The sequence below is a fragment of the Malaya genurostris genome, chromosome 2 (assembly GCF_030247185.1).
Source record: "Malaya genurostris strain Urasoe2022 chromosome 2, Malgen_1.1, whole genome shotgun sequence".
NCBI classification, from domain to species: domain Eukaryota; kingdom Metazoa; phylum Arthropoda; class Insecta; order Diptera; family Culicidae; genus Malaya; species Malaya genurostris.
This window is the reverse complement of record NC_080571.1, coordinates 94,477,265-94,501,975: the sequence shown is the minus strand read 5'-3', so window position 1 is coordinate 94,501,975 and position 24,711 is coordinate 94,477,265. Positions and strand designations below refer to the sequence as shown.

General features: G+C 37.0%; 1 protein-coding gene across 1 annotated transcript; it reads right to left on the bottom strand.

Annotated features, from left to right (window-relative positions):
• Positions 1-12,135: 12,135 nt before the first annotated feature.
• On the bottom strand, positions 12,136-22,642 carry LOC131432343 (retinoic acid receptor RXR-gamma). The gene is made up of 5 exons (XM_058598560.1): positions 22,504-22,642; positions 22,294-22,439; positions 12,840-13,024; positions 12,667-12,770; positions 12,136-12,350 (listed from the first exon to the last, which is right to left on the bottom strand). Exons 1-5 carry the CDS (start codon positions 22,634-22,636, stop codon positions 12,136-12,138), a joined length of 783 nt encoding a protein of 260 aa, XP_058454543.1. The 5' UTR covers positions 22,637-22,642.
• Positions 22,643-24,711: the final 2,069 nt, after the last annotated feature.

Sequence of the window (24,711 nt, the reverse complement as noted above, 5' to 3'; positions counted from 1 at the left end):
TTTAAAGTTATGTGGTTTTTTTGATTTGTCTTAAAATGCATGAAACGTCGAAATCTGGTGTTATCCCGATTTTTTTTGCTTTTCTCATATAGGCTATGCAATCACGGAAAAACCGACTTCAGAGTCAGTTCGTCGAGATCACAAAATGTACATACTCACATGTATGCGTGTATGAATGTGACAGATAATGTCACTCAGTTTTCTCAGAGATGGCTGAACCGATTTCCACAGCTATAATTCAAATGAAAGGTCTTATGATACCATAGGCTGCTATTGAATTTTATCCCGATCTGACTTTTGGTTCCGGAGTTTCAGGGTGATATGCACAAAAAATGGAAAAAAATGTCACTTACTCACACTCACAGCGATGTCGGAACCGATTTTCACAAACTTAGATTCAAACGGAAGGCCTGCTATTGAATTTCATCTTTATTCGTCTTCCGGTTCGGGAATTACCAGGTAATATGTGCAAATCTTTGAGAAAATGCACATTTAATTTTCTCGGAAATTTTTTTACCGATTTTCACAAACTAAGATGCATATAAAAGGTCTTGAAATGCTTTAAAGTCATTAGTATGTTTTCACAAGTGATGGCGATATGAGTAATTTCATCTATTAGGCAGATCTTGTAAGTTGGTGGATATATGAACCTATTTTGGGACTACTAGTCCCCGGTTTTCGGTTCTGAAAGCACCGATAATAGTGAAGAAAGGCTTCGAAACCTATTTTCAAAATTTTAGATTCAAATTGTAGCTCTCATTGTTTTGAAAGATATTGTAAATCTGTATCGGGGATCAAAATTCTGTATTGAAAATTTGCATATAAAAATGATAAGAAATTAAGGCCATCATCCAAGTACCATGCGCGCGGATGGTTTTAGGAAAATTTCGATGAAAAATTTTAAAAATTTTCCAAAACCCAAAACATACAGACCTTAGAAAAACTTATATCTATCTGCAGGTTGAAAACGGCTGGAAAATTCGGAGGATTTGCCGAGTCTTATCAAAAATAGCTCTTTCAGAGTGTTTTTGTGATCTTTCATAATTATTACACACATTCAAACTGAAGCGGATTTTCTTCATTTCATTGAAAAATTGATTTTTTCTGTGGAAAACATAGGAAACTTTACAAAACTAACATCATTCCGTTTATAAATTGAAATAGCATCTCTGCAAAATAATTTGTACGTTATTTAGTACATTCAAATTGTCAAAATACAACATCGGTTATATAAAATTCATTGATTTTCCATGAAAAGCGTGAAAAGCTTTTCCAAAAATGTATCTGAATGTTATCCTTGTAACCAACATAAGGATCATTTTTAAAAAATTGTCATGTCAACGCATTTTTTCCAAATAATTATGAAAGATCACAAAGACATTCATTTTTCAGAGCTATTTTTGATAAGACTCGGAAAATCCTCCAAATTTTCCAGCCATTTTCAGTCTTCAGATAGATAAAAGTTTTTCAAAGGTCTGTTTTTGGTTTTGGGAAATTTTTCAAATTTTCCATCGAAATTTTCCTAAAACCATCCGCGCGCATGGTACTTGGTCGATGGCCTTAAAGCGCAACGAAATGAAAAAGTCATTAAATCGAATCTGGAAATACAGCTACTTTTTGTTTGAAGGTGGCGTTTATTGTAATGTAATTGACAATCATTTCGTATTACTGTCTCATATTATGACCAAGGCCACCATCTTCCTTTCCTATCAGATGAAATTAAATCAAAGAACTACGCTAAATAAATTGTAAGAAAAGTTAATATAGATAAACCGTCATTAGCAGATGGGATCAGTTGTAGTGTTTACCATCCTTGACATTCTCGTCTATTTAATTTGTACACATTTGTTAGTATTATCATAAAATCATGATAACGATTCTTTAAATGTATACCTTTTGTCTTTCTCATGTATTGCAATAACTTGAAAAAAGGTCAAATGTCAAATAATGTTACTCAATTTTCTCTGAGATGGCTTGACCGATTTTCATAAACTTAGTCTCAAATAAAAGATCTTATAGTCCCATGGTCAATAGTAAATATTGACCATGGGACTATAAGATCTTTTATTTGAATTGAATTTCATCTGAATCCGACTTCTGGTTCCAGAATTATAGGGTAAAGTCCTTTCAAAATTGCACACCGTTATTTAGAGCGACGATGCAAAGAAGGGTAAAATTCTTCTTGATTTGACTTAAAACTGTTTAACTTGTAGGTTATATTAGTTACTTAGTAAATAAACCTATCTCGGCTATACCTGTTCCCATTTACCGTTTCCTGAAGAACCAGAAATAGCAATCAAAAATTCTAAAATGAAACGCACTTATTTTGCTCAGAGATGGTTTCATCAATTTTCATAAACTTTTGCTATTGAGTATTTTATGATTGATTAGACTCCTTCGAGAAAATTATTTGCACAGTTCTTTTCCTACAGTACACATATACAAATAAGCACATTATATTAAAGCCAGTGATGCGCCGTTTGCAGATTTTTCCTCTGAATTTACAGATTTCTGATTACCTCGGCTGATATTCATGGATCCGCAGATTGGACATGGACATTTTTGAAATTTACATCTTTCGGGCACTGGACTTTCATTTTACTTGCTGAAAAACGATTTTTTCCACTGCCATTGAAGCATTTCGATTGCACAAAATTATTGAAACCTGCTTACAAATTTAACTTGACATCCCTGATGTTAAGGACATGTGGCATTCGAATTAATATTAGTGTGCGAGCAAAAGGTTCTCGTCAAAATTTTCAGCGCTAAATTCTGACACTTTTTTTTCAAGATTACACGTTTTATGCATTTTTAAGACATTCGGGATCTAAAAATTTTTTTAGATTTCAATAATCTCAAAATTCTTCTAAGCTCCAAAGTCGATTGTTGTTTTTACTAAACTGTCATTTTTTATTTATCACGCTGGCAGTTTAACAATGACATCCAGCAAAGACACGCACCACAAACGAGTAATGGAACGTTACAGTTGAGCAATGACATACACCCTGAACGGAAATTTAAACGTTTTACTGATGTGCCACTCATGCAACTGTACAATGATACGGCCCCAGCAAAGTAACCTGAATGCATGAAAGCCAAAACTGTTTTAGTTGTTTCAAGCAATTATTCAGTAATTTGAACATAAGATGCCTATTGCAATAAATATTTTTTTACTGTTGGTCTCTTCGGGGGCAGCTAATCGATATTAATTTAAAAAACTAAATGTTGGTAGCTAACGGGTGGCAACTAAAATTTTGGAATTTCTTTCTCAAGCTGTCAAAACATACTTGGAGAAGATCTGATTTATTGAAATTAAAGATGCATTGTTCATTGTTAAAAAAAAAGTGAACATTTGAAAACGGCCCGTAATCGGACGTTCGGCGAAGCTTCCGTTTGATGTCGAAACAGGAGCGTTGTATGGCCACAGACTAACAGACAGGACACTCAAATTAGATTCTTCAATCATTTTAACGGTCTTTTCGAATATTCCTTTATTTGGGACAGTACTCACGTGTGTCATGATGGCGCCACGTTACCCTATCGTAAACATCCTGTCTGTCATCTAGACTGTGTTTATTTTTTTCATTTACCAACAGAGTTGCCATTCATACAGAATTACCTGTAATGTATTGATTTGTTTACGTCCATGCGAATTTCATGCAGGATACAGATTTAATACATATGGCCAAAACTATATACATAATTGTGCCTATTTCTCATCCTCCAACGCAAGACAAAATCGAACCCGTTGTGTTACAATATTTACTTGCTTCTGGTCTGCCGCCACTTAATTTCTGGTGAAAACTACCGACACAATAAAAAATAGTCTAGATGAACAACGTTGCGTCAAATAAATGGTTACCTTCCAACATCGCGAAAAAGTTAAATATATTATCAACGTAATCCAATAATTTATTGTGACGATTCATTTTCAAATATTTTGATGAAATCAGGCATCCCTGCAAGCAGCTGATCAGTGTTGACAAACGTGGGGAAACCAGCTAGTAAAAAAACTTTTACATAACACAAGGGGTGTACAGATAGTAAATAATTCGCGCAGTACAATATAGGTGGAGCTAGTGCATCACGAAAAATTATTTTTTATAAGAATTTACTCATACTGTCATGTCTGTTAGTCTGTGGTATGGCCTTCATGTCAATATTGCGAATGCATCTCTTGATTATATCAATCAACTGTTAGCAATTCGTGGCTCTCCAGTTATTTTTGTACACCAAGGAGCTCAAAACCCCGAAGAAATCTTCGATTAGGCGACACTGAGGTAGATTTATCGGGTTGTGGTTTTTGGGTACAAATGGGATCGAATGGGTATGCAGAAACGATTGTTGTTTTTTGGTGCAATGCGATGACGCTTTATCCGGCCAAAACACGTATTATCCATCAACATGATGTTTTTGAAAAAAACGGGATCAAAACTTTCTACAAACATTCGTTCTGGTACACATCTTGATTGATTGCCAACCCAGATGGCTTGAACCATGGCTTAGAAATGCCTTTCTCGGAAATGACAATGTACAGCATCACTTTCTGTTCAAACTTATGTTTAAACTAATATTTTATGTTCGGATGTACAGTAGAACTATCCATTTAATAGTATCGATGGTTTGCGGGAATTTGCGTCTTCGAAAGAAGGAAGTAACTTTCGTCGTCCAAAACAAAACTTTTTCCGGAAAACTTTTTTGCGGCATCCCTTTGACTCAGTGAATCCTTGTTTTTGAAGGCACGAGAAAGAGAACGAAGTCCTTTTGCGTCCATAATTTTGGCTGGTCTTTCACTACCTTCCTTACGAGCCGTTGTTGGGATGCCCAATGGTCAGTATCAATCAAAAAAACTGTCGAAACCGCAACATTTTTGCTTTTAAAATGTCGTACCGTATACTATTTGCCGAGAATTCTATGCAGTTCGTAGAACTGTACAATGCGCTCGCGAAATACTTCTTGTTTCGATGGCATTTTGAGCAAAATTACTGTACGTCAATATTTTGTGTCAATTTATACGCGTGAGGGTGTTCAAATTGAGCTAAGTGGTTAATTTATAACTTTAAAGAATGCTTCTTTAACAGTATTTATCAGTTGGGAATAGTATTGGTTTCGTTATAGCGCGGTTTACGTAGTGTCAATACGTAATGTCGCACACCGTATTCGATTTCGCGATCATAGATGGCGTAGAAAAATCCTGTCAGAGCTGCAAATTGTCAGTCATGTCAAATGACCTTGACAAACTGACTAAAATCATCGTCAACTGTAATCGGTACGATCAAAGTGTCTGTCAAATGAATTGAAATTCTTTCATTCTTTCGACCATACTTCCCGTAAAGTGACTATGATTTTTCACAAATCTTCGCTTCGATTCGTTCGAGTAACGATTTCCGCCTGTCAATTCCAAAAATTTGACTACGATCTACATTTTCTGGACATTCATTCCCTTTTATAGTGATACGTGATACGAACGAATCTACACTTTCGTTCGACTTCGAATTTTGCATTCTTTATTCCGTTCGACTTGTATGTTTCGATCGACTCTCGTTCGGGAACACTTGACCATCAAAGCTGTCAACACTAACTATCAAAGCTCGAACACTAAGGAGTGTATCGAAAATAAGCTATCCACAAATTTGTAGAGTTCTGACAATAAATAAAACGATTATTTGTTTCAGTGTACGGCTGCTGAATTCAGCTGCAAAATATTAACTCGATAATGTGTATTCCTCGTTAGTAGTGTAATGACAATCAGAATTATTCATGGATACGTGGCGGACGTGAGTAGACGTGTTTTGAGCGCGGATCGACCACGACTGGACTCAACAAAATTGTTCTTTCAAATTATGATAAAAAACGATATTTTATTCAAACTAAAAATTGGTCCTTTATTGTACGAGGTTAAACTTGAGCATAAAGAAAATCGGATGAAATTTAAGTTATTCCTTCACGAGTTTTCGAACTTTTGATAGAACGCTCTGCATCAAGTTCCGGACAAGTGTTGCATCGTATTTTTTGGACGCTTGAGCCCAAATTTTTTTTGAGTTCCTGCATGTTCTCAGCTGCCTTACCAGTCTTCTTTAAGACCCTCTTCACGATTGCCCAGTAACGTTCGATGGATCGAAACTGAGAACAATTTGGTGGATTAATATTTTTTTCAACGAAATTTGTACCCTTTTCCGCAAGCCAATTGAGAGTGGTTTTGTCATAGTGAGCCGACACTAAATCCAGCCAAAGCAGTGGAGGTGTAGTATGGTTTTTATATAACGGCAGTAATCTCTTCTGGAGACACTCCGATCGATAAATTTCTGCATGTATAGTTCCGGTAGTGTGAAAAATGGTTGACTTCAAACCACAGGAACATATTGCTTGTAATACCAGTACCTTTCGACCGAGTTTCTCCACTTGAATCGACCTGTCCGCATCGCTCACATCCTTCCCAACGACGACAGTAAAGTATTGTGGACCTGGAAGGGTTTTTGAGTCCTCTTTTACATAAGTCTCATCGTCCATCAAAACGCATGCATCCGGACACTGCAAAAGACGCGAATACAATTTCCGGGCCCTTGTTGCTGCTTGCTTCTTCTGTTTTACACTTTGTTCCGAGATTTTCTGCTTCTTGTAGGTCTTTAGGTGATTTCGCCTCTTGATACGCTGGACCATTCTGACACTCGTTCTTGCTGTGTTGGCAAAATCACGTATTGACATTGATTTGTTCTTCATGATTAGAGATACAACTTTCTGGTCCAGTTTCGGGTTGGAAGAACCGGGTTTTCTGCCTCTTCCTGGTAGCTCATCCAAAGAATAGTGTTCCCCAAACTTATTAAATATGTTAACACTGGCATGATGAATTCCAAACCACTTCGCCAATTTTCGCATAGTAATACCCTTCTCACTTAGCCATGTGTTCAGAACCGTAATTCTCACTTCCTTTCCAAACGCGACATTTGGAAAACGCAGAATTTCAACCACACAAACAAGTAAACAAACGAAAGCTGACAGCCAAGCTGTGATCTAAGCATAAAAAACCATCACAAATACATGCGTACAACACAAATGTATGTGGATAGCTTATTTTCAATACACTCCTTAACAATCAAAGCTGACAACACTATTTACACGTTCTATATTATTTATAAAGACTGTCCCAGAAAGTATGGGCGGACTTTGATTTCGCTGTAAAAAATTCACAAGTGTTAGATATTCAAATTTTATTCAATATACTGATAATATTAGACTACAACAACAGAATATTATTCTCAACATTTGCTACTTAGCCATTGTAGACTAGCTGGCGCTCCGTCTTGCGAACGTTCCTCATTAAATTCCGTACAGACTTCTTGGCGACAAGTTTTAACACTTTTTTCCAATCTTTTTCGAACTGTTGAATGATTTCGGCTGCCGAGACATGTTTCCTAAGATGTGCCTTCGTTATAGCCTAAAATTCCTCAATTGGTCGAAGTTGTGGGCAATTTGGTGGATTCATGTCTTTTGGGACGAATGTGACATTTTTGGCTTCGAATTATGGGTAGAAGTCGTTTTTGTAAACATTCCTTGATGTATATTTCGCTGTTCATTGAAGCAGTGGTGATGAAGGGTTTCGAAATCTTACCGCAGCTACAAATTGCTTGCCAGACCATAGCTTTCTTACTAAAGTTTTCGACTTCAATCGATATCTTGGACTGGTTTAACACTTGCCCTTCTCGCACCGTATAATATTGTGGTCCCGGCAAGGATTTGTAATCGAGTTTCACGTAGGTTTCGTCGTCCATGATTATGCAGTTCAAATTTCCAGCAAGAATCGTATTGTACAGCTTTCGAACCCTCGGCCTGATCGATGCTTCTTGTTTCGGACTACGTTTTGGTTGTTTCTGTTTCTTATAGCTTCGAAGATTCAAACGTTCTTTAGCACGAAGAACATTTGTCTTCGAAGTGCCCACTGTTTTGGCCACATCCCGAACTGAATCCTCCTTCTTTTGCTCGAACGCCTTCAGTATACGTTTATCCAACTGAGGGTTAGCAGGACCTTTTTTTCGACCCGTTTTCGGTTTATCCTCAAAGGTGTTATCCTCACCGAACATCCTGATTGCATTTCGTACGGCTTTTTCACTTACTCCTTTCATTATTGCTATCTTTCTCAGTGACAGTCCGCTTTCTGTGCACCATTGGTACACAATTTTTCGACGTTGTTCTGCTGAAAGTCCATGCATTTCGCAACAAACTAATGAAAACGAATAAGCAACTGCACAAGTGGTTAGAGAAGAGTGTAAACAACAGGACGCAGCCGTAAAAATTGACAGATTCTGAACCATTGCGAAATGGCAGCGGTTTTTGGTTGCGTCTATACTTTCTGGGACAGTCTTTATTATTCATTTCTTAGTATACGAAACCGTCAAACTTGTATAAACAAATTAGAACGATTCTAAACCGAACAGAAATAATACGTACGCAAGTCGAGTAATGTTCGAAAATTGAACAACTCGAACGAATGATATTTGAATTCATACCCAACTCGAACGGAATGCAGAAAGGAACCCGAGTAAAGTCTAACATCAAAATTAGAACAAATTGATATTTGATTATGATAGCAACATCAGATTGAAATCCTAATGTGATATCGACTCATCAAATTTGCAAATAATATCTCATTGTGTTATCATTTTGCTGTTTAACGGCAAAAGTTTTGTGAAACTCAAAATATGAAAATATTAAAATCAACAACTTAGTGAATCCATTGAAATTGAGCAAATTTCAAATGGCAGCATAAAAATACAAAGTTAAGTTTCAATGGAAGAATTATTCCTTCAATCCTTTGTTGCCTTTTACAAAAATGCTGTGACATCCTGCCGAAATCCTGCAGTTCACCGCAACCATAACCGCGAAGAAACGATTTTTTTCAACATTTTTTCAACTTTTACGCAAATAATGCTCTTTATTTTTAACCACGAGAATATTGGTGTCAAACCACACGTCTGGTAGGCATTAGATAAATTGGCGATCATCGGTACCTCGTTTGCCTGAAGCAGGTCAATCTGAATAGTGGCTTTAGCATTCCCATCTCGCTGATCGATATTCGATATTTGTAGTCATACGACGTCGCGAAGTTCATTCCAAAGTTTTTAGACCATGGATGGCGAAAATAATGTACTCGTTAAACCCGTTTTGAAAATACCTATAACTTTACATCTAACAGTATGGAAAAATTCATTGTTTACGAAGTTCGAACATCGAACATTGAATGTCTCAGATTTCAGAACCTAGAGCTAATTCTTAATAATACTTTAGTGGCTTAGAGGAGCCACCAAGAAAATATATGTTTAATTTGTATATTCCTAAGTAGTCCACAAACTATGTCGAAGACACTCTTCAAAACAATTCTCACTCCTAGTTATAAATGCTTAGAACTTTATATACTTACTAACGCTAAATATTAACATGAGAAGTATTTTATCAATCATCTAATAGATCTTGGAACTTTAATACACTTTTCTAAAGAAATCGTCTAACTAAATCTTTACAATTTTGAGTCACAGGACTAATTCTGCATCAAATGATTGTAAATTATAAGTCTACGGAAGAACTAAAAATTTTTTGAAGAGGTTCTGGTTTTATCTGTGGTCAGAAGCGAGATAATCGTTCGTTGTCCCAATTAGTCGAAAAAACAAATGATCTGGAATACCTTATTGCCGGATTCCTAATTCACGTTCCCTCTGTTGTAGGAGACTACACAGTAAAACGTTCGGTCTTCAGAGCCTCTAAATTCGTATTTCAAAGTGATTACATGTGCGAGTTGTTTGAGATCAAGTAGATAACTTAATTTAATGTTATAATGTTTGAATGCTACATGTTTGGATATGAGAGGGACAAGGAGAACATTTTTATACTGTGCTCAAATAGCCACGCTGCTATTCATGGTGGATGCGGGATGGAAGCGACGCAACGAGTGTGCATTGACAGAAACGACCTGCACACAACTTTGTGAAACAACACTGCTTGTAATATAACCGAACATTTTCCATCTACTGTCAGCTAGCACTTACAGTCCATAGCAATAGCTAAAAGTTCGCATTCCAAAACACCTAAGTTCGAATCCGGTTTGTCTCCGCGGTAGTGTGGAGATTGCATGAAATCTTTTTTCTTGCTTGCGACTAGTATGGAGATTGCATACAATCTTTTTTCTTGCTTGTGAGTAATATCGCCTAAATGTATACTATCCCGGACCTTTTTTGGCTGTTCTATTTTTAGATTATGCTCGTGACGTGTCATTTCGATAAAATCTACATCACATTAAGTTTTCAATGTGCTTTCACTGAGAGCAAAACTAGTTTCCAGTTTGATGTCACACAGCATTTTTTTTGCTTTCAATTTTGATCTTTTAACCGTTAAAACGACCAAAACGATAACAAATTAAGTAATCGATATATACGAACAGCACAACATCAAATTGAGTTTTCTATTTAATCTCACACTCTACTCGGGAAACTGCACATTCGATCGGAATATTTCGAATCGATCGACGTACAGAATAGAGGTGATATAAAACAACACGTTAAAAAAAATTTACTATATACATGTAATAAACGTAGAAACGTAATCGATAGTTTGAAGTTGTTAGCTATATAGTATTTCTTATCGAGTTAAGTCGTTTACTTCTCGATAGAATCGAGAACCATAATACGAAACATGGTCGATTCGATAAAATTTCAGTGTAATCGAGATACACAATACCACGATGTCAAATGGACAGGTGGCTAGATTTTTTATATGTGAGTGCGGTAGTCGTTTTTATTTTGGAAAAACAGGAAGATATGGGGAAGAAAAATGTAAACATCGAGCGTTTCAGGATCATCCATCGAATCACTTCCAGTTACCGAGAACATTATTTCATATTTACCAAGACGGAAATACTTGATAACTACGACAATTAAACTACATACCCGAAAACTCTAAATATTAGCGCTGAAATAGCATTTTGAGCCATGCTTACATGTTTACTTACGTGGATCACGGCACCGAACTCAATTTCGTAAGAATATTACAAACACAGCCCGCTATATCTCGCCACCAATGTTAATTCTACATCGTGATATTTTACTATCCCTACTTTTCGATTACGAATCGATTCTTTCGAATTTATTTTTGTTTTTTTTCGCTCTGTTGCAGGACATTGCTTAAATAATAATAAAAAACAAATTTATTAATAATTGATATGTTTATTTATTGAATTTTGTTTTAATAAATTAATTAAATTAATTTACTGTGTAATACAGCTTTAGCATACCTTCAAACATTTTCATTAGTTTCCTATTCATTTTCTTCCTTCCTATTCATTTTGGCCATTATACCACATCGTTCTCTTAAAGCTGTGATTTGTAATAGCGATGGTTCCTGAATTTACTTTGACTGGGGCGACTTTCATCCTTAAGTTGTGTGAAGACGACCGAAAATTCGAACCGACTCACACCACTTTTGTCAAAAACGTTGTTCCTACAGAGCGAGGCTTGCCTTTTCCATTCCAGTGTTCGAGCATGACAAAAGGAACTCTCCTGTGAAATGGGATCAAATCCTTGTAGGATTTTTGATACGACGGAGTGTCGGAACATAGATCCGCTTATATTACAGCGTTCTTTCACTTCCTGTCAAAAATTTTCCGGATCAAACAGAAACAGCAAAAAAACGAGCTTTTATTTACCCAAATGCGGAAATTTGCTGATTTTCTACCATTTCATTTAATTTCTACACAAGTTTCGTTTACTGCTAATAATCCAGGAAGTAAATTTTGTATTCATGAGCAATTGCTCAATCATTCTAGTTTTGTAGTTTTATATCCTGTACAGAGCGGACGGAAACTTCATACGAATACAATTATTGAGTGAAACTTTTCTACTTCTGACATACAAGTCCAGTTCGCTTCTAGCTGTGGTATAATTTAGTTATGGCATGAACCCAATCCCCTTGCAAAAAAAACTGTATGCAGAAGCCAGTGCATGAATGGAACGTGAAACTTGTGAAATGCATGTCAAGTCTATCATCAACGATATCCATCTCACAAACGCCACGGACGTTCCCGTCGTCCTAGCTGTCATCGCTTGGCCAAGATGGGATTTCACCGTCACAAACATTAACCTTTCGTCCCCCTTATAATTTGGTTACAAAGTGCTCCATTAAACCATCACCAGCGATCTCCCGAAACATGGCACGTACCGAGGTTTCGTAGCAGTGCATCGATAAGCCTCTCAATCCTAGCAGTAGCTTTCCGAAGCGATAGCACGAAAATGGCAAAAACGTTGACACCAACGGACGGTCGGACCTACCACGGGTGCTGCTGCTGCTGTTGTTGGGCGGAGACTGTGCTGGTGTGGGCGAATCTCCGGAGGCGATTCGCCGGTGATTCTGGAAACCAAACAACGGACCGGCTGAAGACGGTGGGGGAGCAAGAGTGCTCATCTGTTGCATACTATAATGGCCGAGGGCGATCAGCGCCGTTTCGGATGTGCTTTCAAGTTGCTGAGTTTCCTTTGCACTCAATGCGAATTCTGTGAGGAAGACATTAAACCTTAGCTTACGAGAAAATGTTTTCGCTAAAGATTAGTTTGAAATTCTTTAAATCTTCAAATGGCCCGACTCGGATTGGTTTGCCATCGCCATCGCCATTGTTCAGTAGCTCACCTTTTCGGCAAAGTATCATCGTCTCAAGTAGAGAAATTTCAATTAGATCCACTTTCAGTGCCTTCGTTCGGTGGACGATTTCCCGCAGCGACTCATCGGCACATCTAGCAAATTGAAAAGTAAATATTTTCTTTATCGCATCATAAAATAGCTGATACTCGGGAGCATTTTACCTTTCCACTATGGAGGAGATGTCGATGGACCAGTTCGCAACACGTAGAATGAAACACTCAAACCAGACGTGACGAAGGATTTGGTTTTGCTGCTCTCGACTGAACGACGCGAAGCTCTCGTTGACTCGAGCCTGGCGAATGCAGGCCACCATCACTTGTGCGAGGATTTGCGATGGATGAATGGTCTCTGAGGATGGTACGGTTGAATGGACAATGATGATTACGGCCATATTTTTGTGTGGATGTTAAGGAATTGATTTCTTCGGTTGAGTATTTCTGCGAGCCGAATTGAAAGAATTTGTGGAGTTTGCAGCTTTCGAACTAAGATTTCAAAGAACGTTGTACGGAAAAAATATTTGAATTGAGAAAGAAACCGTTTGGCAGTCAAAAATTATACTCTTCTTTTGGTTTGTCGAAAATGCAGAGAAAAACACTTCAACTATTATTGGAAGAAACATTTTTTTTAAATGAGTAAACTAAAAGTAACAGTATCGACCGAACTAATAAAAGGCATTGGACTAAATTGTAGAAACATGTTTCATAGGAAATATTTAAAATGTAGCATTTTATCAACATGATTTAACACCAACATTAAACTTCTTAACAAAAACTACGAGGCTTCATAGAAACCGGGATTTTACTAGGTAATGCTCATTGATCAAAAAGGTTGGTTTTGATGGATTCCGGCTGGGCTCCAAATCCTTAAAGTCCAAACAATAACGGATGAACGAAATATTATTCTACTGAATCTCGGTAATACACTTTGTCTTGGTAAAATGAGCTTTTCTATTATTACTATCAAGTGCAGGAATACGAGACTTTACATTTGAATTTAATTTTGTGAAAATCGGTTGAATCATTTCTGAAAAAAAAAATGAAGTGAGTTTTAGTTTGAAGATTTTGGTCATTCTTTCCAATGTTTCTGGAATCCGGGAACCAGTAAAGCCGAAGTCGGTAACAATGACCTATAAATGAAAATAGTTTGGTGCTCAATTTACAACAATTTTTATGTTTGCTGCATCATCGTTTTATGCGACGCACAGTGGTTCGAATCAATAAAAACGTGGACATAAATCAGTAGCTACCAAACCGTTCTTTTAATGCATATAGTTGATTTTAAGAAATTATTTACAAATATATACCGCGTAATTTGATTCTATCCCTAATTGTTCATGGCCTTCTTTGACAAAAAATATAACCATAACTTTTTTTCTGAAGAGATATTTTTTTTTTCTTCAACAAACTTTTAGAACTATTAAAAATAATTTACTTTACTTCAAATATACCAAAAGTGTAGGTCGCACCGTTTCGGATATACAAAGCGTTTTTGTGGCAACCCCCTTAAAATCAATTTTTTATTCATAACTTGTTTCAAGTTATTTTTTTATGCATACTTTGTTTGGAATAATTGAAGAAAATAAAAAATCCCATATTTTTGTTGAAGGTAGTGTATAGGTTTGTTGTTTCCTGGCAAAGTTATACAACATTTTACCTTTATTTTTGCCTATGATAAAACCTTACACCGAAGCGAAATATGCAACTTTATGCAGCTGATTTTTACAAAATTTATAGGAAAAGATTTGCCCAATACTATAAAAAAATTCTAAGTGGAACTCGATGGAACTTTTTTTTAGGCCATTCCAAAGTTAGTTTTAGTTATTGAATTATGACAACCCCATTAAAACTAGTTTTCTAATCATAACTTGTTTCAAGTTATTTTTTTACATATTTTGTTTGGAATAATTGTAGAAAATATAAATTCCCATAATTTCGTAGAAGGTAATGCATAGGTTTATTCTGTTCTGGAAAAGTTATACATCATTTTACCTATTTTTACCTAGGAAACCTTGTACTGAAGCGAAATATGCAAACTTTTACAATTTTACCATGAAATAGTTAAGAAACGGAGGGCGTCACGCGTCTGCTATTCCTGTGCGTAGAGATGGGCAATTCGTTCCTGAGCTATTCCAGTGAATCGAATTTTTAAAAAGAGCTGATAGCTCACAGCTCTTTTTAAAAGAACCGCAGCTCACCAGTACACCGCTTTGGTAAGCAGGGATGCCAGGTTCACAGATTAATCTGATTTTCAACATTTAGCACAGATTTTAAAAATGGCACAGATTTTCACAGATTTCTGAAATCGATCACAGATTTTTGAAATTGATCACAGTTTAGCACCAAAAATTACAGAGCGTTAGGAAATAGTGAGACCTTTTTTTTTGCTTACCAAAATGATTCCGATTAGTTATTATGGAAACGGGGAAACGTGCACAGATTTTCACAGACAGGTTTTTGGCTTGATCACAGATTTTTTAAAAAATTACCTCGCATCTCTGCTATTAAGGTGGAAACAAGCTACAAGCTGAACGGATTTTCGGCTCTTGAAGAGCGAGTTATAAATGAGAAGAAATGTGTGCATGAGCTTTTGTTCGTTTTTCCAAGTGTGTATTTATCCTTCTTTAACAGATTGAATGAGCCGTTGTCAATAAAAAATCTTACCTCTCACTCAGTAGGCTAAGCTACATTCAGGGATGTCACTTTTGCAGATATTCTCAAATATGACATAATAATAATCCGCAAACAAGTTAGTTCGCATAGCATTGTTCTTTGTTCATCAATGATTTCGATCATGCATATGAAAGAAAAACGGAGCAAAAAAAACGGCGCTCAAAACAAACCTTCAGTTCAATTTAAATGAGCTGATGAGCTGATACATTGAATCGATTCCCTTTGGTGAGCTGATCGGTTCGGAGCTGCTCACCGGTATGAGCTGCTTAGAGATGAAGTGAGCGTCGCACGATCAATATATTATTTTAAAAAAACGTGTTGCTTCGCGATAACTCAATTGATTTACACGTTTAAAAATGAAATCTCTTCGTAAAGGTTTGTACTTTTACAATACTTTTTCATATTTTGATTGGAAAACATTTTTTTATTTTTTTAATACGTGTTGAACTTTTGATAATTTTTCGGATTTTCAATATTTAAAACCCACTTTGAAAAGGCCTAAAAAAATTACATCGAGTTCCACTAAGATTTTTTGTAATATTGTTAATTGTCAAAAAGTAAACAAAATAAAAATCCCAACAATTTGCTTAAGTTGCGCGTGCCAGAATAAGCATGTTTATGCCGAGTTTAGCACTAAGCAGTTCAATTTGAACTGCTCTGCACTGATGAGTCAAAGACGAAACGTAAAAATAATGAAAACGGTTATGTGCCCTAGCACAAAATTTGGCTAACCCCTAAATGACCATACCTGCATCGGCCAGAAATAGTCGAAAACACGTTTTCGTTCGGCACGTCAGAAAAGACATTGCACTTCGTTGCAAAACAAAAAGTGTTCTGTAAATAGCAGAAACTTTACGTCTGCTTAGCGGTTCAAATTGAACTGCCGAGTTTAGCACTAAGCAGTTCAATTTGAACTGCTCTGCACTGATGAGTCAAAGACGAAACGTAAAAATAATGATGTTTATGTGTGTTTACGCGCTCTTTGTAGTAGATACTTAGATGATGGAGCTAGATAAATAAAAAAAAATGTTTTTAAAATAAAGTGAATATATCTCTAAAAATATTTTTTTTACTATTTATATTTTCAGCAAAAATACTTTAAATGTTTTTTGTGAAAAAAAAAATTTATTCGAAATTGGTGCTACCCCCAATTAAGGTGCTAACAAAAATTAAAATGCCAGTTTCAAAAGAAGCGTAATATAATCTTGCAAATCTTCTTCGAAAACACGTTAGCTCTTAAGGATCAGTGAAAGTCAGTACAGACTTTTGACTGTCTTTTTCCAGTTTTGGACCACTGTGCGACGGTTTGAGATTTTAAATGCTCATCACCCGGAAATTCCGAAAGCGGAAGTCGGATGAAGATCAAACATAGGAATCTTGCATTGGATAATAAAAACCTTTATTTTATCCTAGGTTAGTATACCTCAGAGAAAATTGAGCGATTTCCATTTTTACAGACTTTGACCACTATTTCCGGTACAGGAATCTTTGGATTGGTAGGCTCGTTATGAGTTCATGTGATCATCAACTTACAAGACCAGCAAACTAGAGTAACTAACTAACTGTTTTTTTTGAGAAATTAGCTAAAATTTACATCCTCTTTGTTGTAAGCAAACTATTCAATTTGCAGGTTTTTTTCACTTTTCACTCTGTAATCGAGGAACCGTAAGCCCGATTGATATGAAATTCAAAAAATTTCTGTGGGGCAATAGTGAGAAAGGCAAGACGGAAAAGTTCTTCTGAGTTTCGCTCAAAATTGTTTCAATTTTAAGTTACGCACGTTGCTGGCCAAACGAGCCAATTTCAGCCAATTTGTTTAATGTTTATTGTTTATTTGGAGCAGGGAAAAGTCCAGAGGAGTTCGTTTCTGTCAAACTTGCTCTCCAACAGGCATAAAACCTCCTCTTCTTCTTTATCAACAGATTTCAATCATCCAAATGATACATTTTACTTAAATATAGTGTTTCTAAAATAAATAGAACTAATACTAATTAGATAGTAACCCTATGAACAATTTCTTGATAACATTTCGTGATAGATTAAACTCGAATGAATTGGAGCAGTGGTTGAATATGCGGCACATGCTGGCAAAAGGCTCGTTGTTCCCATAATTCGCTCTAGCATAGGGGATCCTAAGAAAAGAATAGATTCGACGATTACGGCGATGGATATTTATTTGCAAATGCTGTAAGAGCTCGAAGCAGTCTATTCTTGATTGGAGGAGATCTGCCAGAAAAGAAGCCTTGCTGACATCGCGACGAAGAGATAACAAATCGAGATCAATCAGTTCGCATCTGTCATATAAACTTGGAAGGTTCCAAGGGTATCTCAAAGAAAGCCGACGCAGAGCGATCCGAACAAACTTTCGTTGGATTGCTTCAATGCATTGGATATCGTTTTGGTAGTAAGATAACTAGACAACCGAGGCATATTCGATCGTAGAGTGAACTAAGGTACAATACAATGCTTTCGAGCAATGTACATTATCGAACTTTTTAGTAACACGGAACATGAATCCTAGTAGCTTAGAAGCTTTGGAGATAGTAGACTCAATGTGCTTCTTAAAATTTTACTTAGAGTCCAGGAAGACACTAAGGTCCTTCACGGACGATGTACGTTCCAGAATAATTTGTGATATATAACAGTCGAAACTGACTACAGACTGCTTGCAACTAAAAGAGATGACGGAGCATTTGGAGGCGTTTAAAACCATTCTGTTGATAATATACCAATTAGTCAAATTATTCAACTGCTCTTGTAAGAATTCTGCGTCAGTTGTAGATTCGATGATATGAAATAATTTGAAGTTATCGGCGAACGATAGTTTCATACAATTGATCGAAAAATTTAGATCGTGTAGATAAAGTAAAAATATAAACGGTCCAAGGTGACTTCCTTGAGGAACTCCAGAGGTAACAGCGAATAGTAAGGTTGTACTGTATTCTATTTTCACTAACTTTTTTCGACCAGTAAGATATGACTGAAGCCAACTCAGATATGACCCGTTAAATCCCAGTCTATTTAACTTTGAGATTGCTATGTGATGATTGATTTTGTCGAACGCAGCGGAGAAATCGGTGTAGATAAAATCTACTTGTAGTCGTGATTGTAACGAGCGTATGATAAAGGAAGTGTAGGATACTAAATTTGTAGACGTCGAACTGTTAGACATGAAACCCTGTTTAGTTTCAGATATATAGTTAGAGCAAATGTGTGTTATAAAATCCAGACCTATAATTTCAAACATCTTAGATACGGTGCGATGTTCCCTTTTTCTATAAACTAAAAACACGTAGGATTTTTTCCATATTTCAGGAAAAGTTCCTGGACGTAAAGGTTGAATATATTGGATAGTAGAACCAATAGACTGTTAGAGTAGTGTTTTATTACCACAGATGGAATTCCATCGGGTCCAGCACTAGATGAACGTTTTAATTTGACACATGCTGATCTCACAGTACCAGTCGAGATAATAGAATGAAATCCAAGGACGGATAGAATGAAATCCAAGAGAACGGAGAGGGAATAGGGAATTAGTGTAAATAGGATCGTAGTACTAGTCCAGCAAAGCTTCTGTACGCTAAGAATTGGCTGCGAAGTCTGTTGAAATAGAAAAGCCAAAATTCCAGAAAGGGACTGTAATTCCAGGACTTTGCTTTGCTTTCATATCCGACTTCCGGTTCCGAAACAACAAGGTGAAGTGTATAAATTGTCATTTGCAGCAAAAATGCAAAAAACGAATAATTCCTGTAAACTTAGCTTAAAACTGTATATAAATTCAAAAGGTTATTCTATTACATACTTTTATGTTCTTATTCAAGATTCAAAGAAATGTTTTTGGAAGAGTTCCTTCGTAATATTTATGAAAACAAGTGTTGTATGAGAATGGTATTTACACCGCTAGGTGGATTAAAACAGTTTTTTTCCTGTACTCCTCCTGGTAAAAAAATTTGATTAGTTGCATGCAAGTTACATTACTTTTTTGTAGGATTTGTCATTTTTCAATTACGCAAGAGATTCACGCAAGAGATGTTTAGGAAAAAAAATTTCCAGCGTTTTTTCTAGAGAGACCTTAAGCCCGTACCAAATCTCTCAGGCGGCTCTTAATGTTCCCATATCGAGCCAGTCTTTTGAATTTAATCAATATCGACATCGACGCTGTACTAACGGCAATCGTAAAACTTAAACCTTCACACTCTGCTGGACCCGACGATATTCCGGCAATTGTCTTGAAATCTTGATGTTCAAGTGCAATAGTAACTCCCTTATGCCAACTGTTTCAACTATCACCCACGACCGGAGTCTTTCCCGTTATGTGGAAATCTTCCTACATGTTTCCAGTTCACAAAAAAGGAGACAAAAAGAACATTGACTATTATCGTGGAATTACTGCCCTCAGGGCTTGTATTGTGAATCCTCAAACGAACGAAGCAACAAAAAACATCTACTGTGAACACTTTGATTGACATAGCTCAATGAGAGACCTATATTAGAGAGAAACTGGATGCGTGAGAGTATATACTACTGAGCAGACCAATTCCCCTTGCCAAGTAAATTGTCTGTGCTCTCAGTCTCAGTTAACACATGAACTAAGCAATCCATGACAATGTAATGAAATGAAGGGTTCGCTCTCGTTAGTATTGTACGAGAAAGAAGACCTTGCCTCACGACGTGCTACAAGACGCGAAGCAAAGCCATATAGGCAATGTTTACGGTTTATTTTTAAAGTGTGGGTTTACAGAAATCATTTTTAACATAATGTTCGCATTCCAAGACCAAATTTGATCACATTTCAAACATACTTTAAACATTTTATAGCAGAAATTTTGCATTTGAGCCCATTTTCAAAACGATCAATTTGTTTCTTGGCAGTTTACACTGTGTAAATATCCTAGAAACACTAAAAGCAATGTTCTTTAAATTAATATTCATCAGAACTATAAGTTATGAATCTAGTTTCCTCATAGGCATCTACAATACCTGACGTACGAATGTGTGTGAATAGCACAGATGGTGAAACCCTTTTGTTCATATTCGTTGCTTATTCGTTCTCCGCAGCTTTTGATAAGATCAATCACGCTATCACGATCGCCAAACTGGATAGGCTGGGTTTCGGTTCCAGTATTCTTCGATGGATGCAATCGTATCTCTGCAATCGACGGCTGGCGGTTAAAATCAATGATAGTCTATCGCAGGAGCTCTTTGCTTTTTCCGGAATACCTCAAGGAAGCCATCTCGGTCCACTGATTTTCCTCCTTTATTTCAACGATGTAAATTACTCACTGGAAGGTCAGTGAGTCAAGGATCTTGGAGTTTATCTAGACGAACAAATGAATTACAAGCAGCATATTGGATACACAGTTACGAAGGCTTCTCGTTGTTTGGGATTTGTTATGAGAACTGCTAAGCGCTTCTCAGATATATACTGTTTGAAGTCGCTCTACTGCTCACTTGTTCGCTCAACACTCGAATACTGCTCGGTGATATGGAACCCTCACTATGTTAACGGTGTTCTCAGAATTGAGTCAATCCAACGACGTTTCGGCCGTTTCGCTCTTCGCAAATTGCCCTGGACCAACCCTCATCAGCTGCCGAGCTACGAAAGCCGTGGGATGCTTATCAGGCTCGATACTTTGCAAGTGCGTCGTGACCTGTTCCGTGCAATGCTGATTGCCGATGTCTTGACGAACAATATCGACTGCTTAGCACTTCTTAGTCAAATCAACATCAATGTTCGTTCCAGAGCTCTCCGCAACAACAACCTCCTCAGATTGCCTCTACGTCGTATTAACTACGGAATCAACGGTGCTGTCATTGGATTGCAACGAACCTTCAACGGTGTTTCGACGGGATTCGATTTTCATTTTTCCCGCAGCCGAATAAGAGAATTTTTTTTAAATATTCTTAGAAACAATCATTAGGACTTAAATTTGTCTGTTGATTAAATAAATAAATAAATAAATAAAATAAATGAACAAATAAATAAGTTTGCACTAAGCAGTTCAATTTGAACTGCTCTGCACTGACGAGTCTAAGACGAAACGTAAAGAAAAGTAAAAATGGTTATGTGCCCAAAGCACAAACATAGGATAACCCCTAAATGACCATACCTGAATCGGCCAGTCTTAGTCGAAAAAGATGTTTTCGTTCGGCACTTCGGTGCCAATTGAAAAAGTGTTCTGCAAGTAGCATTAACTTTGCGTCTGCTTAGCGGTTCAAATTGAACTGTTTAAGTTTGCACTAAGCAGTTCAATTTGAACTGCTCTGCACTGACGAGTCTAAGACGAAACGTAAAGAAAAGTAAATAAATATAGTTATTTGAACAAAATCGATAGTAAAATTATTTTCATCAGACAAATTAATATTGGAAAAACAAAGTATGCAAAGTGGCTTTTTGTGGCAAAGTCTAATGCTTCTAATGGCTCTAGCATAATGTGATTATGTAACAATTTCAAAGAGTAACTTAAAGTATGTAATAAATTTATATGTTTATCTCTCTTTTCATCTTTATTTAGGAATAGTATTATTCTTCTGAAAGATTTTATCTGACATTTGCAGAAAAGTAAAACAAGACGTTTCCCTCACTGCCAGCAAAATTTAAGGAGCCGCACGGTATTTTATAAAGCATGCGCTTTATCATTACAACGACAAATTAAAATATTAAACGCTTTTGCTGAAGTACATGTACGTGTATATTCCCAAGGATCGTAATAGTATGTTGCCTCTAATCCGGCACCAACTATCCTCTGGGAACCAATTCTGCTCTATTCTATTATCATGGTCGGATGCGTTCAAGTAACTCAAGATCAACTGAAGCATGTGATAATTTTAATTTCAGTACTGGCAAACCCCGCAACTTGTTCCACACACTCGTAAGTATTCCATTAATACCTGGCGTCCGCAGCTCCGTACTGAACTTAAACAATGCAACTTTTTTGAGCAACACTCTCGCTTGTAATTTTCGATTCTTCCGGGGTCCACGTTCCTCCTGCACGGCCGAAGCATTCATTCCAACCGTGAAGCATTTCTGCAGTCTACAGAAAGGACACCAGTTCCTGCGGGCCTTATCAACTGCACAACCGCCCTGGCCGGCTGTTCGGGAGTATAATTATGGTTCGGTTTCAGTAGTATTCCCCAGCTACCATAATCTACTTACAGATGCAAGTGTACAGTGCTCGCTTTCGGATGCTTCGCTTGAAGAAACAGGAACATCCGTCACAGCAAATGGATCCGTAGTGTTTGCCAGAGCTGCGATCACCACACACATGGCAGATCAGAGAAGTTGCCATTGGTGTCAACACAGGATAAACGGTATATCACTATAATCTTTGACTGGTCACGGTTCAACCGAAACTGGTGATGATTTGCGGTGTCCGGCCGTCATTTATATACATTTGTCGATACATTCAAGTACCCACTGAACTGCCAATCGTCCGTTTCGCTCAAAGTGCCACGATGTCCTTTCCAGCGATATGTCCGTCGGTATGTGCTAACATGACTTATTTATTCCCCTTCGATCATAGACCCGTCCGGTTCTATCAGCGATGGAAAATCTGGAAATCTTTTAACAGCAGCAACAGCACATGTTTAGCATATTTACGTTCGCCCTCCCCCCAACAGCCAACGGTTCCGATACGGTCTTTCACCCATTGACAAGCAAGTTGCTGGCAATGAACAAATAAAGGAAAATGACCAAGTCATTTGGTAGCCGTTTGTCGTTTGGCTGGACATTGCAGGATGCCGAATGTGTGACAACGACAAAGACAAGGTGACGACGATGACGTTTGTGCTGTCGAGTCGGCATACTCGGCGAAAGAAGGACTATCGATAGATGTCGAACATAATTGACAACGGCTCTTGTGGACTTTGTTTAACGATTATCCGATTGTGTGACGTTGATTCGGGTTTGGCTGTTCAATCGTTGGATTAAAGAAATCAGAAGTTTGTATGTGGTATGGTTAACTGGTCTGGAATTTCCGAACGATGACACTGCACAGCATGATTTTCATAGTTCAGTGTAGCATCTTGCACTGGAGCAATTGTAGTATTTTCAGCCATACTTTAACATTACTTTTTTTGATGTCCGCATAAAAATTCCAAAAATTTTGAAATCAGCTATTCAAGGCAGTTACATTTAGCATTCATTTTAAACTTTAGTTGCTCAATAAATGAGTGATGGAGAAATGCATCTAAAATGTATTAAAATTTGCACAGGAGAATTAAATTTTTATTTAGAGCGACATAATTTTCGAAACAGTTATGAGAAAGTAGAATTTGGACACAGAAAATATGAACAATTAAAAACATCTCCTATTTTTAGCAGCAAAGCCAAATGATTTCTTCCCAGTCTCGATTTTCAAAGCTCTGTGCTAAATTTTTGTCACAAAAGCTGACTAAAAGTAAATTGGTACGCACAAAAAGACCGGTTATTCGTGTTTCAATGAGTTCGAATGGTACATTAATAGTTGCTTCACAGTAACATTCTTCGAAACTTTGAGGTTATAGAAATAGATGGTTAAATTTCTCCAGTTCGTATGAAATCTTGAACCTTTCTCTTGATGGAGACCATCAGCGCCTGCACAGTAGATACAAACACGAAATCAAACCATTTCTTCCATTTTGTTTGTATTTGCTGACTGTTGTTGACTGCCTCCTCGATTTTGAATTGATGAAAATTTCGGGCAATTTCGAAGATTCACTAGCTTCGTGACAAAATCGATCTAGTTGCCACTAGAACATACCACACCAGAACCACTTTATAGTAGCGGCAGCTGGCCAAATCGACCCAAAAGATGACCTAACCGAAAAATCAATACGTCGTTATTCAGAATAAGGGTGAATGATTTTGAAGCGAAACTGATTATTCAGTACGCGCCATTCTCATTCTGTTGGACCAATACTGCTCCTAGAGCGCGAGAAGAAGCGTCCGTGTAGAGATAGGTTCGATCACACTCCGAAAAGTAACCAAGAGACACAGTTGAGTGGATAATACGATCTTTGATATACTCAAAAGCGTTTTATTGTTCTTTCCCCCAACTCCACTTTTGTGATGAAGCTACACCCCAAAGAGGGCTGGAGATATCAGCAAAATTTTTAATATAGGAACTCATAAACGAAGCTAGCTCAAGAAAGATTCCAAACTCGGATGCAGAGTTCGGCTGGCGGAATTTTTGAATGTCTCTTATCTTTGATTCTTCGATATTGAAGTCATTTTCATTTAGCTTATGTCCTAGAAATTTAATATTTTTTTGATCGAACTCGCATTTGGCTGTGTTTAATGAGAGATTGTTCGTTCGCAAGATTTGCAACACTTGTGACACTGTTTTCCTCAGTTTCTCTATTCTATCGGAGAATATCAACACGT